Source organism: Corvus brachyrhynchos, unplaced genomic scaffold, assembly GCF_000691975.1.
Source record: "Corvus brachyrhynchos isolate BGI_N302 unplaced genomic scaffold, ASM69197v1 scaffold200, whole genome shotgun sequence".
Taxonomy (NCBI): domain Eukaryota; kingdom Metazoa; phylum Chordata; class Aves; order Passeriformes; family Corvidae; genus Corvus; species Corvus brachyrhynchos.
In genome coordinates, this window is record NW_008236184.1 from 6,858,074 (window position 1) to 6,878,112 (window position 20,039).

Sequence of the window (20,039 nt, forward strand, 5' to 3'; positions counted from 1 at the left end):
ATTGTCCTCCCCCCCCCCCCCTCCCCCCCCCCCCCCCAATTTTTCTCCTCCAATCTTTGAATTGTCTTAGGAGCAGCTCGTCCAAGGAAATTTTTGTCTCATACTGGACTTGAAACAGAAAGTCTAGTCAGGGACATCTGACATGCAATGTTTTTGTGAGTAAATACCAGCGTCCATGAAGTCATTTCCCGGGGTTAGAAATGAGCTCACCTCTGGAACAACTTCTCTTCTTACCCAAAGTTCACAAGTCAAGAGATTGGGAAGCTCCCAGTTTTCAGCCTTTTCATTAAATAACAGAATCATAAAAATTAGCATGGTGCCACTGTGCTGTAAGTTACAAACAGGTCCAGAACAGGACATCACTCAAAATTCCCCTAAATCTCTGCAGCAAAAGACAGAGACACAAAACCCAGCGATCACCGGGAATAAACCAGCACCTCATTCTGCCTGCTCAGCCGGCCCTGGCTGCTCTGCCGAACCTGCCAAGGAGGGATGGTGATGGCTGCCCCTTCTGGGGATAATCTGGGTCATCCCATCCCCCTCTTAAAACCCCTTGTTTAAAGCAGAGGGAGGGATCTGTCCTGCCTTCCGGGCTCAATTACTTGGTAAACTGTGCCTTTAGACCATTCATTAGTGAGACAATGCTCTGTTTCTGATTCAGCTTTGTATATCAAAACCTCACTGATAAAAACTCTTCTCCAGGGGGTATCACACCATCGGACAGGGGTACTGGGAAAAACATACTCAAACCTGCTGCAGTTCCCACTTTTTAATACCCTGCCTGGTGCTCCTGATGCAGCTGAGCCCAGATGTCCAGAGCATCATTCCCAGGGGTTCCCTAAGTTTACATCTTCCCATGCAGAGCAGCAGCTCTCAGGATCCTTCCTCCACCTTTCACCAGGACACGTCAACCCGAGCAACAACCCCCTCCCTCATCTCTAAACTGGAAAAGAAAGAGGAGGGAATTCATCACCCCAGACCAAATCCTGAGGTCAAGCTCCACAAAACGTGGTGGGATCTGATGCCAAGTCCCATCTGCTCACCACCAAGCGATAAAACCTGTTTTTGTGTGTGCATCACTGCCCCACTCAGCTCAGCTTCTCCACAGCAGCTTTGCTTTCTTGCCCAGGCAGGAATTTATTTGGGGGGCGGAAATTATTTGGGAACTTTCACCTGGCACCCCAGCCCCCAGAAAAGCAAGAAAATCACACACAGGGTCAATGGAGGGACCCTGGGTCCCCTTCAGCTTCAGCACATGCTGACCCAGTCAGGGCTCTCACTGACCTAACTGGTATTTTTCTTGAGCTGGAAGAAATTATGAAATGCCAATGTTTTCGTTGTGACTAACCATGGAAGTGAACAATTTTGCCCTTGTTTTTGGACAGGGTTTAGTTGCTCTCCTTGACTTTGCCTTCTGTGCCTTCTTTTATCCTCATCTTTTCTTACTCCCTGTGGGACCTGTCTATCGCGTTGCTCCAAATATCCTCCTCCCTCCAAGCTCTCAAATAGGATTGTGTGTCCCAAGGCCATATTTCGGTTCTCCTTTTGGATGCTCCTTCCCAAACATTGGCCAAATTCAAGGGCTGGTCTCCTTTGTTGCACTGAGGGAGAGGTGAGACGTGGGGAAAGCTGACATCCCTGTGGGACCCTTGGCAGTGTTACACAGGGCTTGCAGGAGCAAAAAGCAGGGAACACCTCCCCTGACACCTCCTTCCCATGAGCTTCATATCTCCAAGCAGTTTTCAAGGCTTAAAGATACTCCTGGGTGAACTTTATGCAGGCACATGATCATTCTCTATGCTTTTAGGAAAGGATCAGTGGCTTGGGGGACAGATATCATTAATACTGAATTTAATGAGTCAGAGGGATATAATTTCTGCTCCCCAGCCCTGCTTTTGCCCTCCTGCAAGAAATCTGCTCTGAGCCAAGCCACTGGGGCTGCAGGACCCTAGTGACCATCCCTAAGAGGAACATCAGTGCTGACATCTATCCCCATCCAGATTTGGCCTCCCAGTGAGGTGTTTTGGGGAGCCAGTGCTCAATTTGCTCCTGTTGTTTCTCTGCAGAAGGGCTTATCTCCCACACTGCCTTCCCAACCTGCACCCAGCAGTTTTTGTCTCAGATGGGACAAGGTGCTCACACCTGGAGCTGCCAGCCCTTCCTTCTGCAACTCTTGGCCCCAGCAAACCCTCTGGTGCGCTCCCGGCAAACACACGTTGACCCTCCAGCGAAAGCTGATCTGGCCACATATTCCAGGGGGAATCCCAGCAGTGCTGCAATTAGCTCAGCAGAGACCAGCTTTTCCGAGCATGTCCTTGGCATATTGCATAAGGTCGTGAGATATTTTACATCTCTGGTTGCCCCCATGACCACAGGCACTCCAGGAAGGGGAGGCATTTCCAAGCCCTCTTTTGTCAGTGGGGATGCTTGCAAACTCTTTCGGAGCTGAAACCTGGGGGCAGATCAACCCTGGTTACCCCAGCCCAGGCACGGCTCCCCATTGCTCAATGCAATAATTACCCTGACATAAATTCCCACATGGTTCAGTGAGGAGTGCCCACTACCCACATAACTCCATCTCTTCCATCTTTCTGCCCATTCCACATGAGAGCCTCATCTGAACACTAAAAAAAACTTTTTAACCCCAAACTTCACTTTCATTGCCATCACTGTTGCCTCTGGTCTGACTTACACAGCCTATGCCTCTCCAATGTGCTGCTAGTGCAATCCCTGCAAAACAGGAGAAAGACAAACTGGAAGAACCAAGCCCTCCCCTGCACACTCATCGATCAGGCAGGATCTTGCTGGTTTTTAGGAAAAACTGGCTGATGTTTTGCTGGTGTAAATCACTGCAAACCTGCCCATCTCAACTTAGTTCATAGCAAGAAAATGGAGAAAAAGGCACAGACGAGATCATGGATCACCATCCCACGTGTGGGAGGCTGCTCTTCATGCCAGCACGGGTGCACAGCCTGGACTGCATCCCAGCCCAAAGCCAATACCCATAAACAAGAGCAATAAACCAAGGACTTCTTCAGGAGCAATTAACTACCCAAATCAACATGGACTTTGACACAGGATGGTCTTTGTCCATCCAACCCTGTCCAGAGCTAAAGCAAACAGCTGGTGGACTGTGGGTTGGAGCTCTGCTCCAGCCCTTCCTTTGCAGTGTAAATGTCCCCATTGAGGTGCTGTCCTGGCTTGGACCTGGCCACATTCCCATCACGCCTGTTCCCATCCTTCGACCGCTTTTACATCATTGATCAGAGGTTGTGCAATAGCTCAGGTGCTGCCACAAGCCCACATCTGCCAGCAGGATGTTCCCCACACGCACCCGTGATGCTGCCCTGCAAGTGTCCCTGAGCAGTTAATGCTCCAGGGAGAGGCTGGAATATGCATTATTCATGGCGGGCTTGAAAATAATGGCTTTCTCCATCTCACAGAGAGTTTCTAAATGAGTCAGAATTCTTATTTCTAAATGAGTCAGAACTCTTAATTTCCCCAGCTCAGCAATGCAAGTAAAAAGGGATTCACTACTGAGGCACTTCTGGTACTCTCACAATTCTGCCCCTCCACGCTCTGATGGGAAAGGAAAGACAGCAAACGTGGGCAGGGCACCTAGGAGGGAAATATCAGTGGGACCCTTCTGCAGTCCAGGATATCCCAGTGACCACTGAGTCCCTCCCCAGGGTACGTGGGTCTGTATGTGTGCAGCAGGGATGCAGGTGACAGTCCTTGACCACTCCAATAGCAAACATGCCCTGCAAAAGCACTAGAAGAAGCCCTTTTCCTTTACAGATGGAATCATGGAACAGAGGGCACCCTCTTTTACATGTCAGGGGTCAGTTGTGTTGTGCTGGTGCCAGCAGACATTTGGGGGTTCACCATGTGGAAGGTGAACTCAGCACAGCCACAGACACTTACTGTCCCCTCACTCCTGGCTTTTTCACCACTGCAGAAAAAGCCTTCCTGAGCTCCAGAGCTAAAATCAGTCTTTCCCTGGATCCTGGCTCTCCTGGTGTCCCCACTGTGCACTGCATTTTGTATCTGTTCCATAAATGATGTTAGCACTACTGAGCCCCAGTCAAGGCTTTAACTCCCAAGCAAATCCTTCCAGAGGGGAAAAAGTCCACTCACTCCTTTTCTCCCAGTCACAGTCTGTAAATCCTCATCTGCACAATGAAAACAAACTCCAGTAATTCATTTTTTTGGTTCTTTTCCAAAGATTTTAGGCAGCTGGAGTGCGATTTTGTGCTGATGAAGTGGTGGAGGAGGGCTTAAGTGAAACAATATTGTGGTGGCTGCAAGGTTTGCTGGTGTTTCAGAGCTCAGAGGGAACCTCAGGGACCTGCCACATCTCCAAGTTCTCCTAAAAACCATGCAAATTGCCACTCCGGCTCCTGGGATAGCAAAACAGGATTTAAAAAACAACATTAGCCACCCCTGGAGCATGGCTGGAGAAGTGCCAGGAGCCAAGTGCTTAATGAAATCCCAGCTCCCAACTCTCCCTTCTAAACCACGCAAACTTCCCCAAAGTGTTTGGGATGGAACAAAGTCATCAATCAGTTATTTTAACTCCCATCTCCGTAAACAGAAGCAAGCCCAGAAACATGCACCAGGGAAAAATAACCGTCAGCTCCCTTTGGCGGAGTGGAGGGGCACAGGGAGGGAGGATGAGGGCAGCTGGCGGGGAACTAAGCACAGCCTTGGCCCAAAAGGGGATTTTATGGGCCCCACAGAGCATTTCACAGACCCCACAGCCTGTGAATTCCACATGCAGCCCTGAGAGCAGCCCCTCCAACCCTGCTGCCCTCCCAGTGTGGTGTAGTTGGCTTTTGGTGATGGTCACTCAGCCCATGCGGTACTAGAAAGGGTGGGACACATGAAGAACCAGGATGAGCATTACTAGCCAGTTTTCCCCTGGATTTATTAGATGAACACAAGAAAAGTTATGGATACAAAGGAGTGTGGGGAGGGAGACGCTGCTGCACCATCTGCTGTCACACTCCTCTGACACTGCCCCAGCCTTGGCACTGGTCAGAGGTAGCATTAAGCATGGCAGCATTCACATAAATACCTTATGGCTTTGTAATTATACATCAGTGATGAAACCATGGGAAAAACCCATGAGATTTGGGTAGGCTCCCCAGCATTAATCCGGGAGGGGAATGAGTCCAAGAGGCTGTGGATCTGCTGCTTGCTGATGGGAAGCAGCAGCCTTAGGCAGCTGAAGCCACTGGTGATGGGCAGAAAGATAGGAGCAGTTTGGTCTGGGATTCATCCTTCTCACTGGCCACAGGTGCTGCAGCCCTGCAGAGACTACCCAGGGCATGGGGCAGCCCCTGGCTTGTCCTCTCCACCCTGTGGGCTGGGGCATCATTCCCCTCCAGGCAGATGGAAAGCATCTCCCAGAGCCAGTGGCGCTTAGCACTGGGAACATCTGGGGCTCTTCTCATGCTGTTCCCTCCAAAGTCAGCCCCATGTCGGAGCTGCAGCAAGGGATGGTCAAGCCAAGAGAGACTGTGCAAATGAACTTTTCTAGAGACTTGGGGTTTGCATGAACTCATATGTCCCAAACCTGCTTCTGAAGCAGCACACATGTCTCCAGGGCTGGTCTTGAAAGAGACACGCTAGAGAGAAAACAGCCATGCTGAGGAGGCTACAAAATCCCCTACAGAAATGCCTGCACCCACACTGGGTTAGAGCTATCATCCCATTTCCATAATGTAAGGAATAACATTTTATTCCTTTTGCAGAACAGCACATTTCCTTACCCAGCAGTGAGACACATGGAAATTGATGCCAGGATGTGGGCAAGCAGCCAGTGGGACTGGAGATGTCTTGCCAAGGCATCGATGCTCTGCTTAGTGTGGGTCAGCTGTGGTGGGAGGTAGGTGCCATCTGGGGAAGATGAATTCCTTGCTCTCTGCCTCAGCACCTTTCCCACGCCTTGTCCTCATCATGGCGAGGAAACGGAGATGAGCTCTGTGTTTATGTCAGAGATCTGGAGCTTCCAGCTCACTGGGCACTCCTTGCCCACCAGATAAACATTCTGCTGTTTTGGGCACATCTCAGATGTTTTTTCCTTTTCCCTCGTAAACATAAACAGGAGCCGGTGTAGGTCACCACTGATTATTTTTTATGTGACATCTTGATCTGTGTTCCTCCTGCACCACTCCCTTTGGCATCAGGGCTGACAAGGATTACCATGAGGCAGCTTGGGACACCACTGGCCCCCACCGGCTGCCCTAACACCCATCCCCATTCTTTGGGGGTAGCTCCTGATACAAAGCATATGCTTTCACACCACACTCCTGCAGCAACTGTCTGCACAGTCCAACAGCTCTGGGGCTGCATGCTTGGGTGGCAGTCACTTGCACAAGGCCACATGCTTTCTCAACACCCAGGAGCCCCGAGTCCACAGACCAGCTGCCACAAGTTCCATGAGGAAAATATGGCTGCAGAGGGAGGAAAAACCTGGAAGGCTGAAGCCAGTGTGGGGCAAGCAGGAAACTCTGGTTAGGGGTCATTGCTAGGTCTCCCCATGGCTCGAGGGAGATGCAGTCACATTTAATTACAAGGATGGTCCTGCCTCTGCAGCTCTGTGCTACCCCAGGTGTCCAAACCAATCCCACTGGCTTTGTCTCACATCCTCACAGCATCCTCATTTGACCCCTGCCAGAGCCAGCACAGGGGCAGAGGTTGGCAGGCAGTGCAGAGAACGGTGCCCAGCTGAGCCATACCACACACCTGCAAAACGGGGCAACTCCACATGCACTGCTGGGTGGGCACCACGTTTGTCCCAGACCAGGTAAAGCCAAAAAAGCATCCCCAAAACTCACTGCCTGCTCACCATATCTACACCTTCAACACTCAGCAGCATCTATTTCAGATCCAGACCCCGTGTGAACCACTAACAGTGACGGTGCGGTGCTGCGATGCGGTGCCCACACTGGGACGTGGTGCCCACACCGTGCCCTGCCCCGCCACCAGCAGCAGCCGCCACGCCGTGGCATCGCCGCAGGTTTCTGTTTACCATCACCTTATTAAGGGATTATTCAAGCTGCGGTTTCCTCGCGCGTCCGATCTGTTTGTGCTCGCGGCCAGTGGCTCGCTGCCATCCCCTAAGCTACACGCCGGGCTATATAAGCGACCTCGCCGCCTCGGCGGCGGGAGGCTTGTACACAGCTCGGCTCCATTCGGCACAGGGGAGGTTTCGGTAAGCTGCAGCTCTCTCTCTCTCCCTCTCTCTCTCCCTCTCCTTCTCCTTCCCAATCGGCTGCAAATCCCTGAACCCGCAGCTGACAAGCCCTCGTCTCGCCCGCGGATCTCAGCTCGGCTGGCGGCTCCGTGGTGAGAAGACGTGACTCTCCTTAAGTGGGGTTTCAGTGGCTTTTTAGGGTAAGAGAAAAAAATCCCAAGCCAATCTTGCTGTTTTTCTTTCCGTGGCAGATAGTGGTTATAATTCTGCTGTGCTAAAGCAGCTTAATTAAGTGCGGCTGTGATTGAAGGTGAGGTGGAAATTAATTAATGGGCAGATGACGGCACAGAGGCTGAAAAACATAGATGAGGATGCAGTTCCCTGCGTCCCGCTCCTCCCTTCCTCGTCCCAGCTAATGGGCTTGGGGAAGGGTTACAGGACAGCTGGAGAGGGGGCTTGGGGGGCTTTGCTCACATGGGGCTGTTTGATCTCCCGTGGCTCTGTCCCACGGTGGCTTCCCCAGCCCCCTCCCAGAGAGGGGACACAGGCAATTCCGAACCTTCCCTGCTGCCAAGATCCAGCCGCTTGAGCCCCCCTTTTCTAGCATTGCATGTCTGGGTACAGAGGGATGTATCTCAATCCCAAACCCAGTGCTGAACAAGTTGCAGTCAGCTCCAAAAATAGTTGCCAAGTAGGAAACAGGATTAATTTTTTCCTGGTTATTGTCTGGCTGCGAGTTCACGACCCCACCATAAGCCCACAAAATACCGCTCATGTGTTGCTTGTTATTTTTGCTTCACTGGGATTTGCTGAGCCATAATCAAAGTATTTCCTAGTCCCACGTTCTCCGGTCTCTGAGGGGATGGTTAGTACCACTTACAGATAACAAGAGTGTTCTCACCCCTGGCTGCTGTATGTCAGCCCCATTTTATGGGTAAACTGAGGCACCAAATGACTGGAGCAATATTCTCCCTTCCTCCCAGTTCATCAATTTTGGGTGCATAAAGTAAAGCACCTGGAATTCTAGCTGGTGGCACTAGGGGTAACACCAGCTCCATGGGCACATTCAGAAATTAAAAACCCAAATGCTTGAAGCTCTAGGGCAAAGGGACTCACTGAAAACAAAATCTGAAGTGGCTGAGCTGGTGAAGAACGACACAAAGCCTCAGTCCCACATCTGTGCCTGTGGGAAAAGGAAAATATTGAGCTTCTTGCTACATTTGAAGGAAATACTTGGCTTGTGCATGGGGCTTTCCACTTTCAGAGGTGCTCAGGAGCCTTCCCTCTCACGCTCTGGCATATACTGGGCTAAGATTCTATCCTCACACTATGCCCAGTTTGCAGGCAGAGGGATGGAGATGTCTCTGCTCCTGTGGGGAGCACAGCTGGGTGCTGGGGGTCCTGCGGAGCTGCGCGGGCTGTGAGAGATCCCTGCAGAAGTATTTAAGCTGTTCCAAGGCATGTTAAGGAGATGCCGTTACAAAGCAGTGCTCTGCAGAATAGATTTGGGCTCAGATGTGATGGTGAGAAGCAGGGGGAATGCGAGCACAGATGTGGAGCCCCTGCTGCTCCCCACTGGGGGAGTAGATGAGGAGCTGCTGGGGGTGGGTGAGCAGGGGATACAAGTGGCCCCGTGGCATGTTTTGGAGTGGTTCAGCCTGGGAGAAGTTCCCGGAAAACAGCAGGACCCGAGTGAGCCTCGACACAGTTGGCTTGTCTCTGCAGGACTGGGGAAGGCGTGGGACAGCTGCGGAAGCCCCTGGTCACCTCTGGAGACAGCAATGGTCACCATGAAAGCCTGGATCCTCCTCCTCCTCTTGGGAGCCACATCCGTTTTAGGTGAAGGTTAAATGTTTCCATTCTGGTCACTGTGCTGTCCCCTGCCCACACCAGTGCAGGCACGTCTGTTGGCAGCCACTGAGCCAGCAGACACAGCCTGACATCGATGCTGGGTGCTGGTCTGGGTCACTGTGGCGTTTGCCCAGCCAGACAACTTCCACAAGGACTGGCTCCCATCCAGCCCCCAGAGTTCAAGCCAAGCCTGTCTGCGAGTCAGCAAGCCTCTGTATGACCAGAGATGAGCTCCCCAGCCCACTGGTCATGCTGAGACCATCCCTGCCTGCTGTCCCTGAGACCCCATAGAATCCAGTCTGTACCCACAGGAGCTGGGCACAGGGGAGAGCTGGTGCTGGGGCTCAGCTCCGCAGTTTATATGGGACTGGTCCCCAGGAACCAGCCATGGCCATCAGCTCCCCTCAGGCACGCAGGTATCCAGCAAGTGCAGAAATCCGTTCTTGCCCCATAGGGCAATGAACCTTGGATTCATTTCTCCTTGCACATGGAGAGGCAGGAGATATTTTATCTCTCCAGCTATAAAAAGATGAATCAATCTCAGCTGCTCCAACAGGAAGTACGAAAAACTTCTTCAGTGATAAGGGAAATAGAAAATTTGTATCATACCTGAGCTGCAGTGATGCTGTGGGACATCTCTGTTATGTCCGTCTCTTGGCATCTCCTGCACTGCATCCTACAGGAGCTCTAACCAGCCACAGTCCAACGGGAAAGCTGTAGTATTGAACCTAAGGATGCCCAATTCCTTGAATCTATTTTATTCTTTCATTTATTGACCCTTAGGACAAAGGATTCTGAAACCAGCCCTCAGCAGGGTCCAGATAGGACCGAAAACCTTCAGCCCGCTGGTAATGCTCAGCATGGAGAGTAAGTTAATTCCCACCTTGGGTGGATTTTCCTCGCTGGACAATTTTTCCAACAATTTAGAACTAACCAATATTATTTGAGTAGAAGAGGACATTTAGGGTTAGAATCACTCTGTGATTCTATGATTTAGGAAATGGAATAAATGTTAATCATCCACGACCCCCTGTAGGGTTTTGGCTATCGCTGACATATGCTGTTGGCTCCTCTCCTGGAAAAGGGAAGGTCAACGTGTGACCACAGCCCCAGCTCCTGCGGGAGGCACGCACGGGCCGGGAGGGTGAGAAGATCCCAGGAATGGGCCAGCACATGCTCTGACTGCCTTTACCCTGCCCAGACTGTCCCCACACCCTGGGCAGTTTTGTGACACCATTCCTTTAGAATCAAAGCCTGTGGGGAATAATTAACCTGCAGAGCCCACTCCGCTCATTAATCCCCAGGAGATGCCCCAGCCTCTCATCTTTACTGCCTATGGCTCAGGATTTAAATTCTAGCAGGCACTGAAAGGGCTGGCCATGCTGAAGGATTTGGGGATTTTCCCAGCCATTTGCCCAGCTCCCAGCAGCTCTCTTAGCCACTGGGAAGAATCAAAGCACCAAAACCATGGACACTGAGAGTTCCCCTCCACTTGCTGAGAGGTATTTTTAGGAAAACTACCAGTAAAATAGTTTTCCCCTCAAAGTGCATGGCACAAGGCAGTGATGCTGGGGCTGGCTCCCTGGCTGGCAAACCCTGCCTGAATCACCCCTCTGCCCACAGGTACAAGGAGCAGCTCTCGCCAGGGAGACCCGACCTTCACCTACATCAGACGCAGTATGTTCCTGCCGGCCGGTGCCATGGGGTAGCCCTGTCCCTCCGCATGTCCCCACCAATGCTCAACCCCTCAGCTTCTCCCTCATCCTCTACTTTCTGCTTTTTCTGCTGTCAAAGCACTACCCAGAGCCATATAATGCCATTTTCCTCCACAGGATTCCCCTCCTCATTTCCTATCATCACCAGCCCTACAGATTAAAGCAGCTGATCCCAAACAAACTTAGGATCTTGCTGAGATCCCAGTTTAATCTGTTGCACATTAAATTTTTGCTTGGGGCACGCACAAATAGGCATTTCTCCACAGGATGTGACCACCCCAAGCCCACCTCCTCCCGCATGGATGCACAACTTGGGATGCTGAACCAGAGATGCCGATGTGCCAACAGATTAAAACCTTGCCCATCTAAGCCAAGTGCTCACTCCAAGCCAGACATGATGTTCCCATATCTGCTCTCATTTAAAGGGTCTTTTCTACCCACTTGCTTTTATAAGCCAGGATCATTTTCAACCATCCATTCACAATTTGAACAGTCCAGCTCTGTGTCTGTCTGCCTTTCTAGGAAACAAATCAACCTGCTCTATTATAAATTGGGTGGAAGAATAGGTATGGGAGATGACATAGCACACATCTCCAAGAAACTTCATTTTCAGAAACTTTAGTCACTAGCACATCCTCATAAACATTATTAGAACACTGTCATTTTAAGAAAAGCCCAAACCACAGACTCGGAGTGGATCTCATCCATTCAAAGTAGCTTAAATTAATAACATCTAGTAGCCCAGTTAAAGAAATTACTTTAAAAATCTAACCTCATATTAAACTCTCAATGTGTTTTGCAAATTTTCTCTGTTTTACCGATCAGCTGGCTCCCGACATGCTCAGTCTGCTCGGTAGCATCTTAAGCTTCTGGTTTGCACACAGTAAAAGTGGTGCTCACAACAGGACACGTGCTGCCCCTATAGAAAACATATGTTGAAATTTGGTTAAAGATACTCAACATGATCATACCAACAATTTTACCATTTTATAACTATTTAACCACTCTACCTTTTTTTTTACTATTTAACCACATTTGAAACAGACAAGTGTTGCCCCTCAAACAACATTTAAATGAGAATGTGTGTTTGATTTCCTTAAGCCAAAGTTATTCTACACCAAGCATAAGCTGCCTGCACTTCGCTCCTCTTGGGTTTATCTTAATCATCCTGAATTTGGTAGCCTGCAGGGAATTAAGTCAGAAGCCTTCAGATGCCTTCTCATGCTTTAATTCGCAGCTCCCTGAACATGCTTTGAGTTTGTTTAATCCATGTGGTGCATAATATCCAAATGTATAGTCTGAGTTCTAGAGAAGCTGCTAAAACCCAACTGCCCGTTTTTGGGCAGCTGTATGTGTAATGTGCGCCTCAGTAACACACCACTAATGTTATTCAAGGTCCACTGGTGCAAGATTCAAAAAGGTTTTTGTCTCCATGGTCGAAATGGAGCGAGTGCTCTGCAAAGTGTGGCCAAACCGGGGTGCAGAAGCGTACCAGATCCTGCCTAGCTGAGCGCCTCTGGGGCGTGCACTGTAATGAAGCAACTGAGGAAGGGCGGCTCTGCATTGGACATGTTTGCTCAGGTGCTCCTATAACCTCACTTACGGGCAGGGGAGGATGTCCTGGTCTCACCACTGCACAGGTGTTTTACTCCCTTTGCTGTCATTTTACCATCTTTCTCTCCTTTACCAGAATTTAGTGATTCCCAAGCAGGGCTGAAGAGTACAAAGAGCAGAGCAGGAGGAGTTTATAGCCAAACAGAAAGATAACAGGGACTCACAATATCTTGGGGATATAGAAAAAATCTCATTAATCTTGTTATAACGGCAGCTCTCAAGGTGGAGTCTGTGACTGCAGACAGCTGCCTCCGTGCAACCTCCAGGAAAGAGATGATTTGGGAATATCAAATTGCCATAGTCCCTGCTGAAGGGGCTTGTAATTAATTATATTATTCTTACAATCCCCTTTTAACCAAGTAATTCTGAAAACATTCTGAAAACATGTTTTGTGCAGAAAAATTGTTTCAGGTTTTCCCTGATTTCTTAAATTTATTTTCATCTTTGAAAAATCAGGTAGCCGCTGTACAGGGATGCTCTGTGATTGTAAAAGGAATGACCTGAGCCTTGGGAAAAGACAGATTATTATTTAGGATTAATCACTATAGGTAAATGAGTACAGAGTAATATTTGGGAGACCAATTGTTAAACCCATCAGGTAATGCTCACTTGGCAATTACCCCACATCCTGCTCAAGCCAGGATACTATTGAATAAGGGGAGACAGCTTTTGGGAAAGACCAAAATCACAACTTCTGGGCATGCACTGGTAACAGAAACCTAGAAAGTTTATGACATTGAATTTGTAATTTTGCCAGGGTTGAGCTAAGAGCTCACATGCTGATCTGGATTCAAATTTCCCTGAAATTCAGCCCTTTGGGGAAGATAAATAGCAGTTCCTAGCTGTAATTATATCCACGTGGCTGCTTTCTACTAATTGTCAGGTTCAAAATGACATCGTCCCTGCCTTTCTGATGCACAGCTGTGGATAATCAGGAAAAATATGTTTTGGATACAATTTGCTCCTTATGCAGTATTTGCCTTATTGCATCTAAATTAAAAGCAGACACAAGAACGTGCTGTGAGTGTTGTGGGGACTTGGGGCTGATTTTTGATGTGTCTGCTTCTCCTCCAGCCTGCAACATCACCTGCCCTATGGGCCGTGTCAATGCCGACTGTGACAGCTGCATGTGTGAGGATGCCACCCTGCACGGGAAGGTGTCTCTCGAGGATGGGTCACCTGCTGCCGATGCCCGGGTCTACCTGCAAGCCAAGAAACTCAAGCTGTTGACAATGGCCGATAACAGAGGCATGTTTAGGATCCCTGGAGTCTGTCCTGATGGGAAAAACACCCTTAAAATAAAGAAAGCCAAATATGCAACAGCGACTGTCACCGTGCCTGAAAGCGACCGGAGAAACCTGGCAATCCAAGTGCAACTGCACCGATCAGGTAGCCCCAAAGAGGGGGGATGCAGGAAGCTATATGCAGGCATCAGAAATAAACTGTGGTTTTATGGGAGGAAGAGTAATGAGATGGCCTTTTCCTTTTCCTGCAGGCAAACCCTACGTTTTCAGGAGCCCTGAGGACAAAGCCAGGAGAGTGGGACAGAGTGTGTCACTCTGCTGTGATGCCCGAGGGAGCCCAGCCCCCGACCGCTACCTCTGGTAAGGAGCTTGATTTCAACCTGCCAAAAGTCGTAGTTGTCCCATGGATGCCGGTTTTATCTCCTTACCATCTCCATAAATGGGGGGGTTTAGCTATAAAACAGTTAAATACTCTGAGAACTGATGGCTGCAAGTGATGGCTTCCTCACAATGGCACAGCAATGTCATCTGCTGAGGGATTCATTGGAAAAACTCAAAGAGTTTAAAAACCTCATCAGACACAACTGGCAGCTCTGCCTGCCTGCCAGCTGTCCAGCAGCCACATCTCAGTACTGCCAGCAGTAGGGGAAAATTTTTCAGGTGATGCCACCTAGCCAAACAAAAACCAGGGAAACTGAGGCAGGAAATCTGGCAAAATCCACATAATAGGATGCAGGATTAAGCCATCGCTGTGCTCCAGCCAGACTGTCAGCCTCTGTCTCCTTAACTGTTCCTGGCAGGTACCACAATGGCTCACTACTGGATCCCTCCTTGTACAAATATAAAAACAACCTGATTCTGAAGAACCTGAACAGTGGACAGTCAGGAGAGTATTTCTGCAAGGCCAGCAGTGCTGGGGGGTCGGCAAAGTCCCAAGTTGCCAAGCTGGCTGTCATAGGTAAGAGAGTTATGTGCCTGATGCTCTCCAAGCAGCTGGGGAGCTGTTGGTGTGCAAGAACCAGAAACTGAGATACATCTGGTAAAGAAAAGCCACAGGAAAAATACTTGAGGTTTATAACATTCATCTGTTTGCAGATAAGCTTGAGTGAGCTGGTTATGAACCAGACGCTCCTTACAAACCAAAGCTCTGGATTGCAGGTGACCTACCAAGCTCAACCTGCTGCTGTCAGATTTCTCACTGTACTTGCTGCCTGACATGGGAATATTTATGGTTGTTTTTAAAATCCTGGGACACATTTTAGTCTTGCCATAGTCAAAAAGCCAGGCAGCAGCAGAGTATCTAGCTGAGGGTGGGTTGGATGACTATAGTGGATAAGCAGGAGCTGGGATGCTCCTGCAAACAGCTCTTAATCAGGGTCCTAAAGCTAAAGCTGAGCTGCTTCCTTCACTGAAATGAGTTAACCAGCTAACAAAAATCCTGCACAAACCTCATTGTTTTTAGGAGCAATGTTTAGCTCTGAGGTTTCAGACAACACAGTGATGACTGTACAATTATTTCATGCTGCTCATTAAGAAATCCTATTCAACAGGAAGACAAGAGGCAGCCTGTGACCCCCAACCCCAAAGCCACCTCATCCGACTTCCTCATGATTGCTTCCAAAAAGCAACAAACTCCTTCTACTATGATGTGGGCAAGTGCCCAGCAAAGACCTGTGTGGGGAAGCTGGATAAGGGACTTCGGTGTAAGGACAATGTCTCCTACTGCTGCGGGGTATCCAAGATGGAAACCAGGGACATCTCCTGCGATGGCTACACACTCCCCACTAAAGTCATTATCGAATGTGGGTGCAAAATATGCACCGAGACCAAAATAATGGTTCGAGGCAGAGCCACAGCAGCAGATAATGGTGAGCCACTGAGGTTTGGCCACATTTACATGGGGAACAAGAGAGTGAGTATGACCGGCTACAAGGGAACCTTCTCCATCCACATTCCAGCAGATACGGAGAGACTGGTTCTAACTTTTGTGGATCGACTGCAGAAGTTTGTGAACACAACGAAAGTTCTGCCCTTCAAGGAAAATGGAGGTGCTGTATTTCATGAAATCAAGCTACTAAGAAAGAAAGCCCCTGTTACACTGGAATCCACCGAAACAAATGTGATTTCTTTGGGGGAAATGGAAGAAGATGATCCAATTGCTGAATTAGAAATTCCTCCCAATGCATTTTATAGGAAAAATGGAGAGGTCTACAGTGGCAAAGTGAAAGCCAGCGTGACATTTCTGGACCCGAGAAACATCACCACAGCCCCTGTGACACAAAGTGATCTGAACTTTGTAGATGAGGAAGGAGATGTATTTCCGCTCCGCACATATGGCATGTTTTCTGTGGACTTCACGGATGAACAGGGTACAGAGTCCCTCAATGCAGAAGAGGTGAAGGTTCATTTGGATGCTGCTCAGGTCAAGATGCCAGAGCACCTGCAAGAGATGAAGCTTTGGTCCCTGAACCCAGAGACAGGCTTATGGGAGGAAGAAGGGGACTTCAACATTGAAAAAAGCACACGGCGCAAACGGGAGGAGAGAACTTTTTTGGTTGGGAACATGGAGATCAAAGAGAGGCGTCTCTTTAACCTGGATGTCCCTGAGAGCAGACGGTGCTATGTCAAAGTCCGAGCCTACAGAAGCGAGAGATTTCTGCAAAGCGAGCAGATCCAAGGGGTTGTAATTTCTATTATAAACACGGAGCCAGAACCAGGGTTCTCCTCCAACCCCAGAGCATGGGGCCGTTTCGACAGCGTAGTCACTGGTCCTAATGGTGCCTGTGTGCCCGCTTTCTGTGACGAGCAAAACCCCGAGGCCTACGGAGCTTATATCTTGGCGAGCATGGGGGGTGAAGAGCTCGAAGCTGTGCCCTCTGCTCCCAAACTCAACCCTGCTGCTATTGGGGTCCCACAGCCATACCTCAACAAGCTCAACTACAGGAGGACAGACCACGAGGACTCCAACATTAAGAAAACAGCATTCAGCATTAATGTGGCCAAGCCAAGCCCTAATTCCCCAGAAGAGAACAATGGCCCTATTTATGCCTACGAAAACCTCAGTGAATGCGAGGAAGCTCCACACAGTGCTGCTCACTTCAGGTTTTACAGGATAGAAGGAGACCGGTACGACTACAACACTGTTCCCTTCAGTGAAGATGACCTCATGAGCTGGACGGATGACTACCTGGCGTGGTGGCCCAAACCCATGGAATTTAGGGCCTGCTACATTAAAGTAAAAATAAATGGGCCCCAGGAGGTGAATGTAAGATCTCGTAACATGGGTGGGACGCACCCACGCACCATTGGCAAACTCTATGGCATCAGGGATGTCCGTAGCATCCGTGATCCCCGGCAGCGGGACGTGTCGGCAGCCTGCCTGGAGTTCAAGTGCAGCGGAATGCTCTTCGACCAGGACCGTGTGGACCGTACACTCGTCAAAGTGGTCCCACAAGGCAACTGCCGTCGAGTGAGTGTCAACAGCATGCTCCACGAGTACCTGGTGAACCACCTCCCCATGGCTACCAACAATGACACCAGCGAGTACACAATGCTGGCACCTCTTGACCCACTGGGACACAACTACGGCATCTACACAGTCACCGACCAAGACCCAAGGATCGCCAAGGAAATTGCCCTGGGCAGGTGTTTCGACGGCACATCTGATGGCACCTCCAGAACCATGAAGAGCGACGTCGGTGTTGGGTTGACTTTCACTTGTTCGGAAAGGAGCGCAACAGAGCAAAGTATCTTCCAGTCTCAGAGGAACTTGGGCCAGCAATCTCCAAGGAACTCAGGCCAGCAGTCCATCCTGGTTCTGCCAGGGCAGAGCCCCGTGTACCAGAGGCCGCCAGCAAGCCGCCGAAACAACCAAGCCAGGATCCCGATGAGAGGTCAACGTCCCACCTACTAGAACTGTATAGGAGCATTGGTAAAGTCACTCACACTCAATTAAATATACTTTGAAAGCAACATCAACCTGCTAAATAACCTAATTGAAAGCTGGTAGGTGTCATTATTTATGAGACATAATTAAGGTGCCATTTTTTTTTCCCCACCAGAAAGGAAAGATGTAAGGCGAGAAGTGGGGGCCAGCAGTAGTGAGTTTGTGTCTTATTAAATGCATCCATAAAAATCTTTTTTCTGCCTGACATTAAACAGCTTCATGTGATAGCCTAAAGGGAAGACTAAACACATGATTCAATTAAGTCATGAACATAAAACATTTTTCTGTTCTGCATCTGCAGACTTTGCCAGCCCAAGTACCTGTACAGTAGTTGGTAACATGAAAAGGAATAAACTGATTTCCTCATACTGAATTCAACTGCAAGGTTTCGTACTTGAAATGTAAGTATTTTATTTATTTCTAGCTTGTTTTAGAATGATTGTATTCAAGCTAAACTACTGGCAGCTGCATTTCTAAGAACTCACAGGCTCAATAGCACACAGAAGCCATGTGGATTTGCAGACTCCACGTGGACATAGCTAGAGTTTTCTCTTGCTTCTTGCATTATTTGACAAGAAAATCCATGCTCTACGATAGGGTAGGCTAATAAAAAAAGTAATTTTGTAACTTCGACAACGTGTGTCACTTTTGTGTTTGAAATGCCCGAGTAAATAAACCACATGTAGAGCTGAGTAAAGAATAACCTGCAGGATTTCACCTTTCTGTTCACAAACAGATCACAGTTTTATCAGTGTGAGACTGATCCTGGATATGGGTGAGGGGTTTCATGGGTGCCTGGTTCTCCTGCAGGTGCAGGGTTTGGCCATGGCATGCTGCAGTCAGGGAATCTCTCCCCAGCTTGTGGAGAGTCAGCAACGGTGGTGGGATAATCAGAGCAGCAGGTCTGGGCAGGGATGAATTAAGGAGTGGCACAAGATGGAGGTAACAAAGAGGGCTGGGAATGCGTGTTTTACGGATGATAGGAAACCAGGCAATGTAGAGCGATGCTGGGTGGAGATAGGGACAGGCTTCCCTCCACACTCAGAAGCAGGGAGCAGAAGGATCTGGCAAGAAGCTGCTCTTAGCTGAAGGTACAGCTGGTCACAGAAGGGTCAGTGATCCCTCTCCAAGTGACCTATTAAATTGTCCCTTCAAGCCCCCACCCTTTCTAGACTGAAATCAAGGACCTCATAGCACAGAAGATGTGTTTACAGGCAAACACTGGCAATAAATTTTTGGGATGCAGACAAGCCAGCAAGTCTCTGACACCAAAGTTCCCACAAAGAGAGAGAAAGGTGGATGCAAACTGGAATTCAAAACACGTGCTCCAGCATGAATTTCCCTCTCCTGCCCCATCCCCTCCTATGGATATGAAGCCAGTTCTAGGCCTATGCTGCCATACCTACAGCCCATCAAGGGCATAGGGAATCTTTCAATAGCATTTAGCAAGCTTCAGAACCAGTTCTCAGGTCTGATATATGGCAGTCTGAATTATGCTTTAAGAGATAAAAAAGAGCCCTTAATAATCCACTTTTTAATGCAAATTGACAATTATCAAAGAAAAGCAGAAAAGGAAGAGCTGTGGAATACTCTGGCACATCCTCTTCATACCAATGAATTTAGACTCTGTGTGTTTTCTTTTGTGTCTAGTCTGCTGCAAGGGCTTGGCAGAAGCTGGAGCCAAGGCAGCCAGCAGGGAGCACGAGCCTTGGACCTCTTGGCTTGTGCAGAGAAATGTCTCTTCCCTCTGCTCCCCTCCTCCTCTGCAGACAGAGAGCCAAACCCCCAACTTAGTTTCATCACTTTGAGAGTGAAGTAACACAAATGACTTCTACAGGCTAACCCAGGAGATAAATGGATGAAAGCGGGCTCAGGATCCTATCCCTGTGCTGCATGTGGGCTCGCCAGTCAAACACAGCAGAGTACAGGGCTCTTCCTTCTGGGGAGAAATGTCTGTTTAATAGCACTGAAATGGTCACGGCCCTACAGCCTGGAACAGCCAGAAGCTCTCCAAGTTTCCCCAAACTGTCCCTCTCTGCAGCTTAGCGCTGACTTGGAGGAACAAACTAATCTGTGCACTGACTGAGTCCCTGAGCTCTCCCAGGAGGCTGCTGGCAGAGTGTGCTGGATACAGAGCAAGACAAGAGGTTTCAAACACGGGTGTTTAAGCACTACCAACAGAAAACAACCTTGACATAACAACCACTCACTGCTAACACTTCACCACTACTGATGAGCCACCATCCCAATACATTAAGAAAAGTTTATATAGGAGCAAAGCTACAGCAGCTCCTGGCATCTGCTACTCAAAACAAATTTTACGCTACAGCTCAATGTCAGTTCTGACTCCTCCAGTTCTGTTTACTGTCAGTGTATGGCAGTGTCCTTTCTGCAACCTGAAACCTAACTCACACTCCCACATATCAAGAGAGCATCAGCTGGAGGAATGCAGGAAGGCTGGGACTCAG

The 20,039-nt window shown here is 49.1% G+C and overlaps 2 protein-coding genes across 8 annotated transcripts in view; one reads left to right on the forward strand and one right to left on the reverse strand.

Moving 5' to 3' along the window:
- The window catches only part of LOC103619997 (gonadotropin-releasing hormone II receptor), a 32,591-nt gene that overhangs the window by 10,435 nt on the left and 2,117 nt on the right, over positions 1–20,039 (reverse strand). For all 3 annotated transcript variants that reach the window (XM_008638583.2, XM_017736347.1, XM_017736352.1), the window contains exon 2: positions 11,540–11,686. The gene's annotated coding sequence lies outside the window, so the exon portion shown is untranslated. The remainder of the gene's footprint in view (positions 1–11,539; positions 11,687–20,039) is intronic.
- On the forward strand, positions 5,195–18,204 carry CILP (cartilage intermediate layer protein). 5 transcript variants are annotated; one of them, XM_017736325.1, is made up of 10 exons: positions 5,195–7,219; positions 7,302–7,401; positions 8,927–9,040; positions 9,836–9,919; positions 10,676–10,729; positions 12,163–12,348; positions 13,456–13,770; positions 13,877–13,985; positions 14,426–14,583; positions 15,176–18,204. In XM_017736325.1, exons 3-10 carry the CDS (start codon positions 8,983–8,985, stop codon positions 17,536–17,538), a joined length of 3,327 nt encoding a protein of 1,108 aa, XP_017591814.1. In that variant the 5' UTR covers positions 5,195–7,219; positions 7,302–7,401; positions 8,927–8,982; the 3' UTR covers positions 17,539–18,204. The 5 variants fall into 5 exon arrangements, with proteins under 5 accessions (XP_017591814.1, XP_017591818.1, XP_017591809.1 ...); XM_017736329.1 differs by having other exon boundaries at positions 7,335–7,401; XM_017736320.1 differs by lacking the exon at positions 7,302–7,401.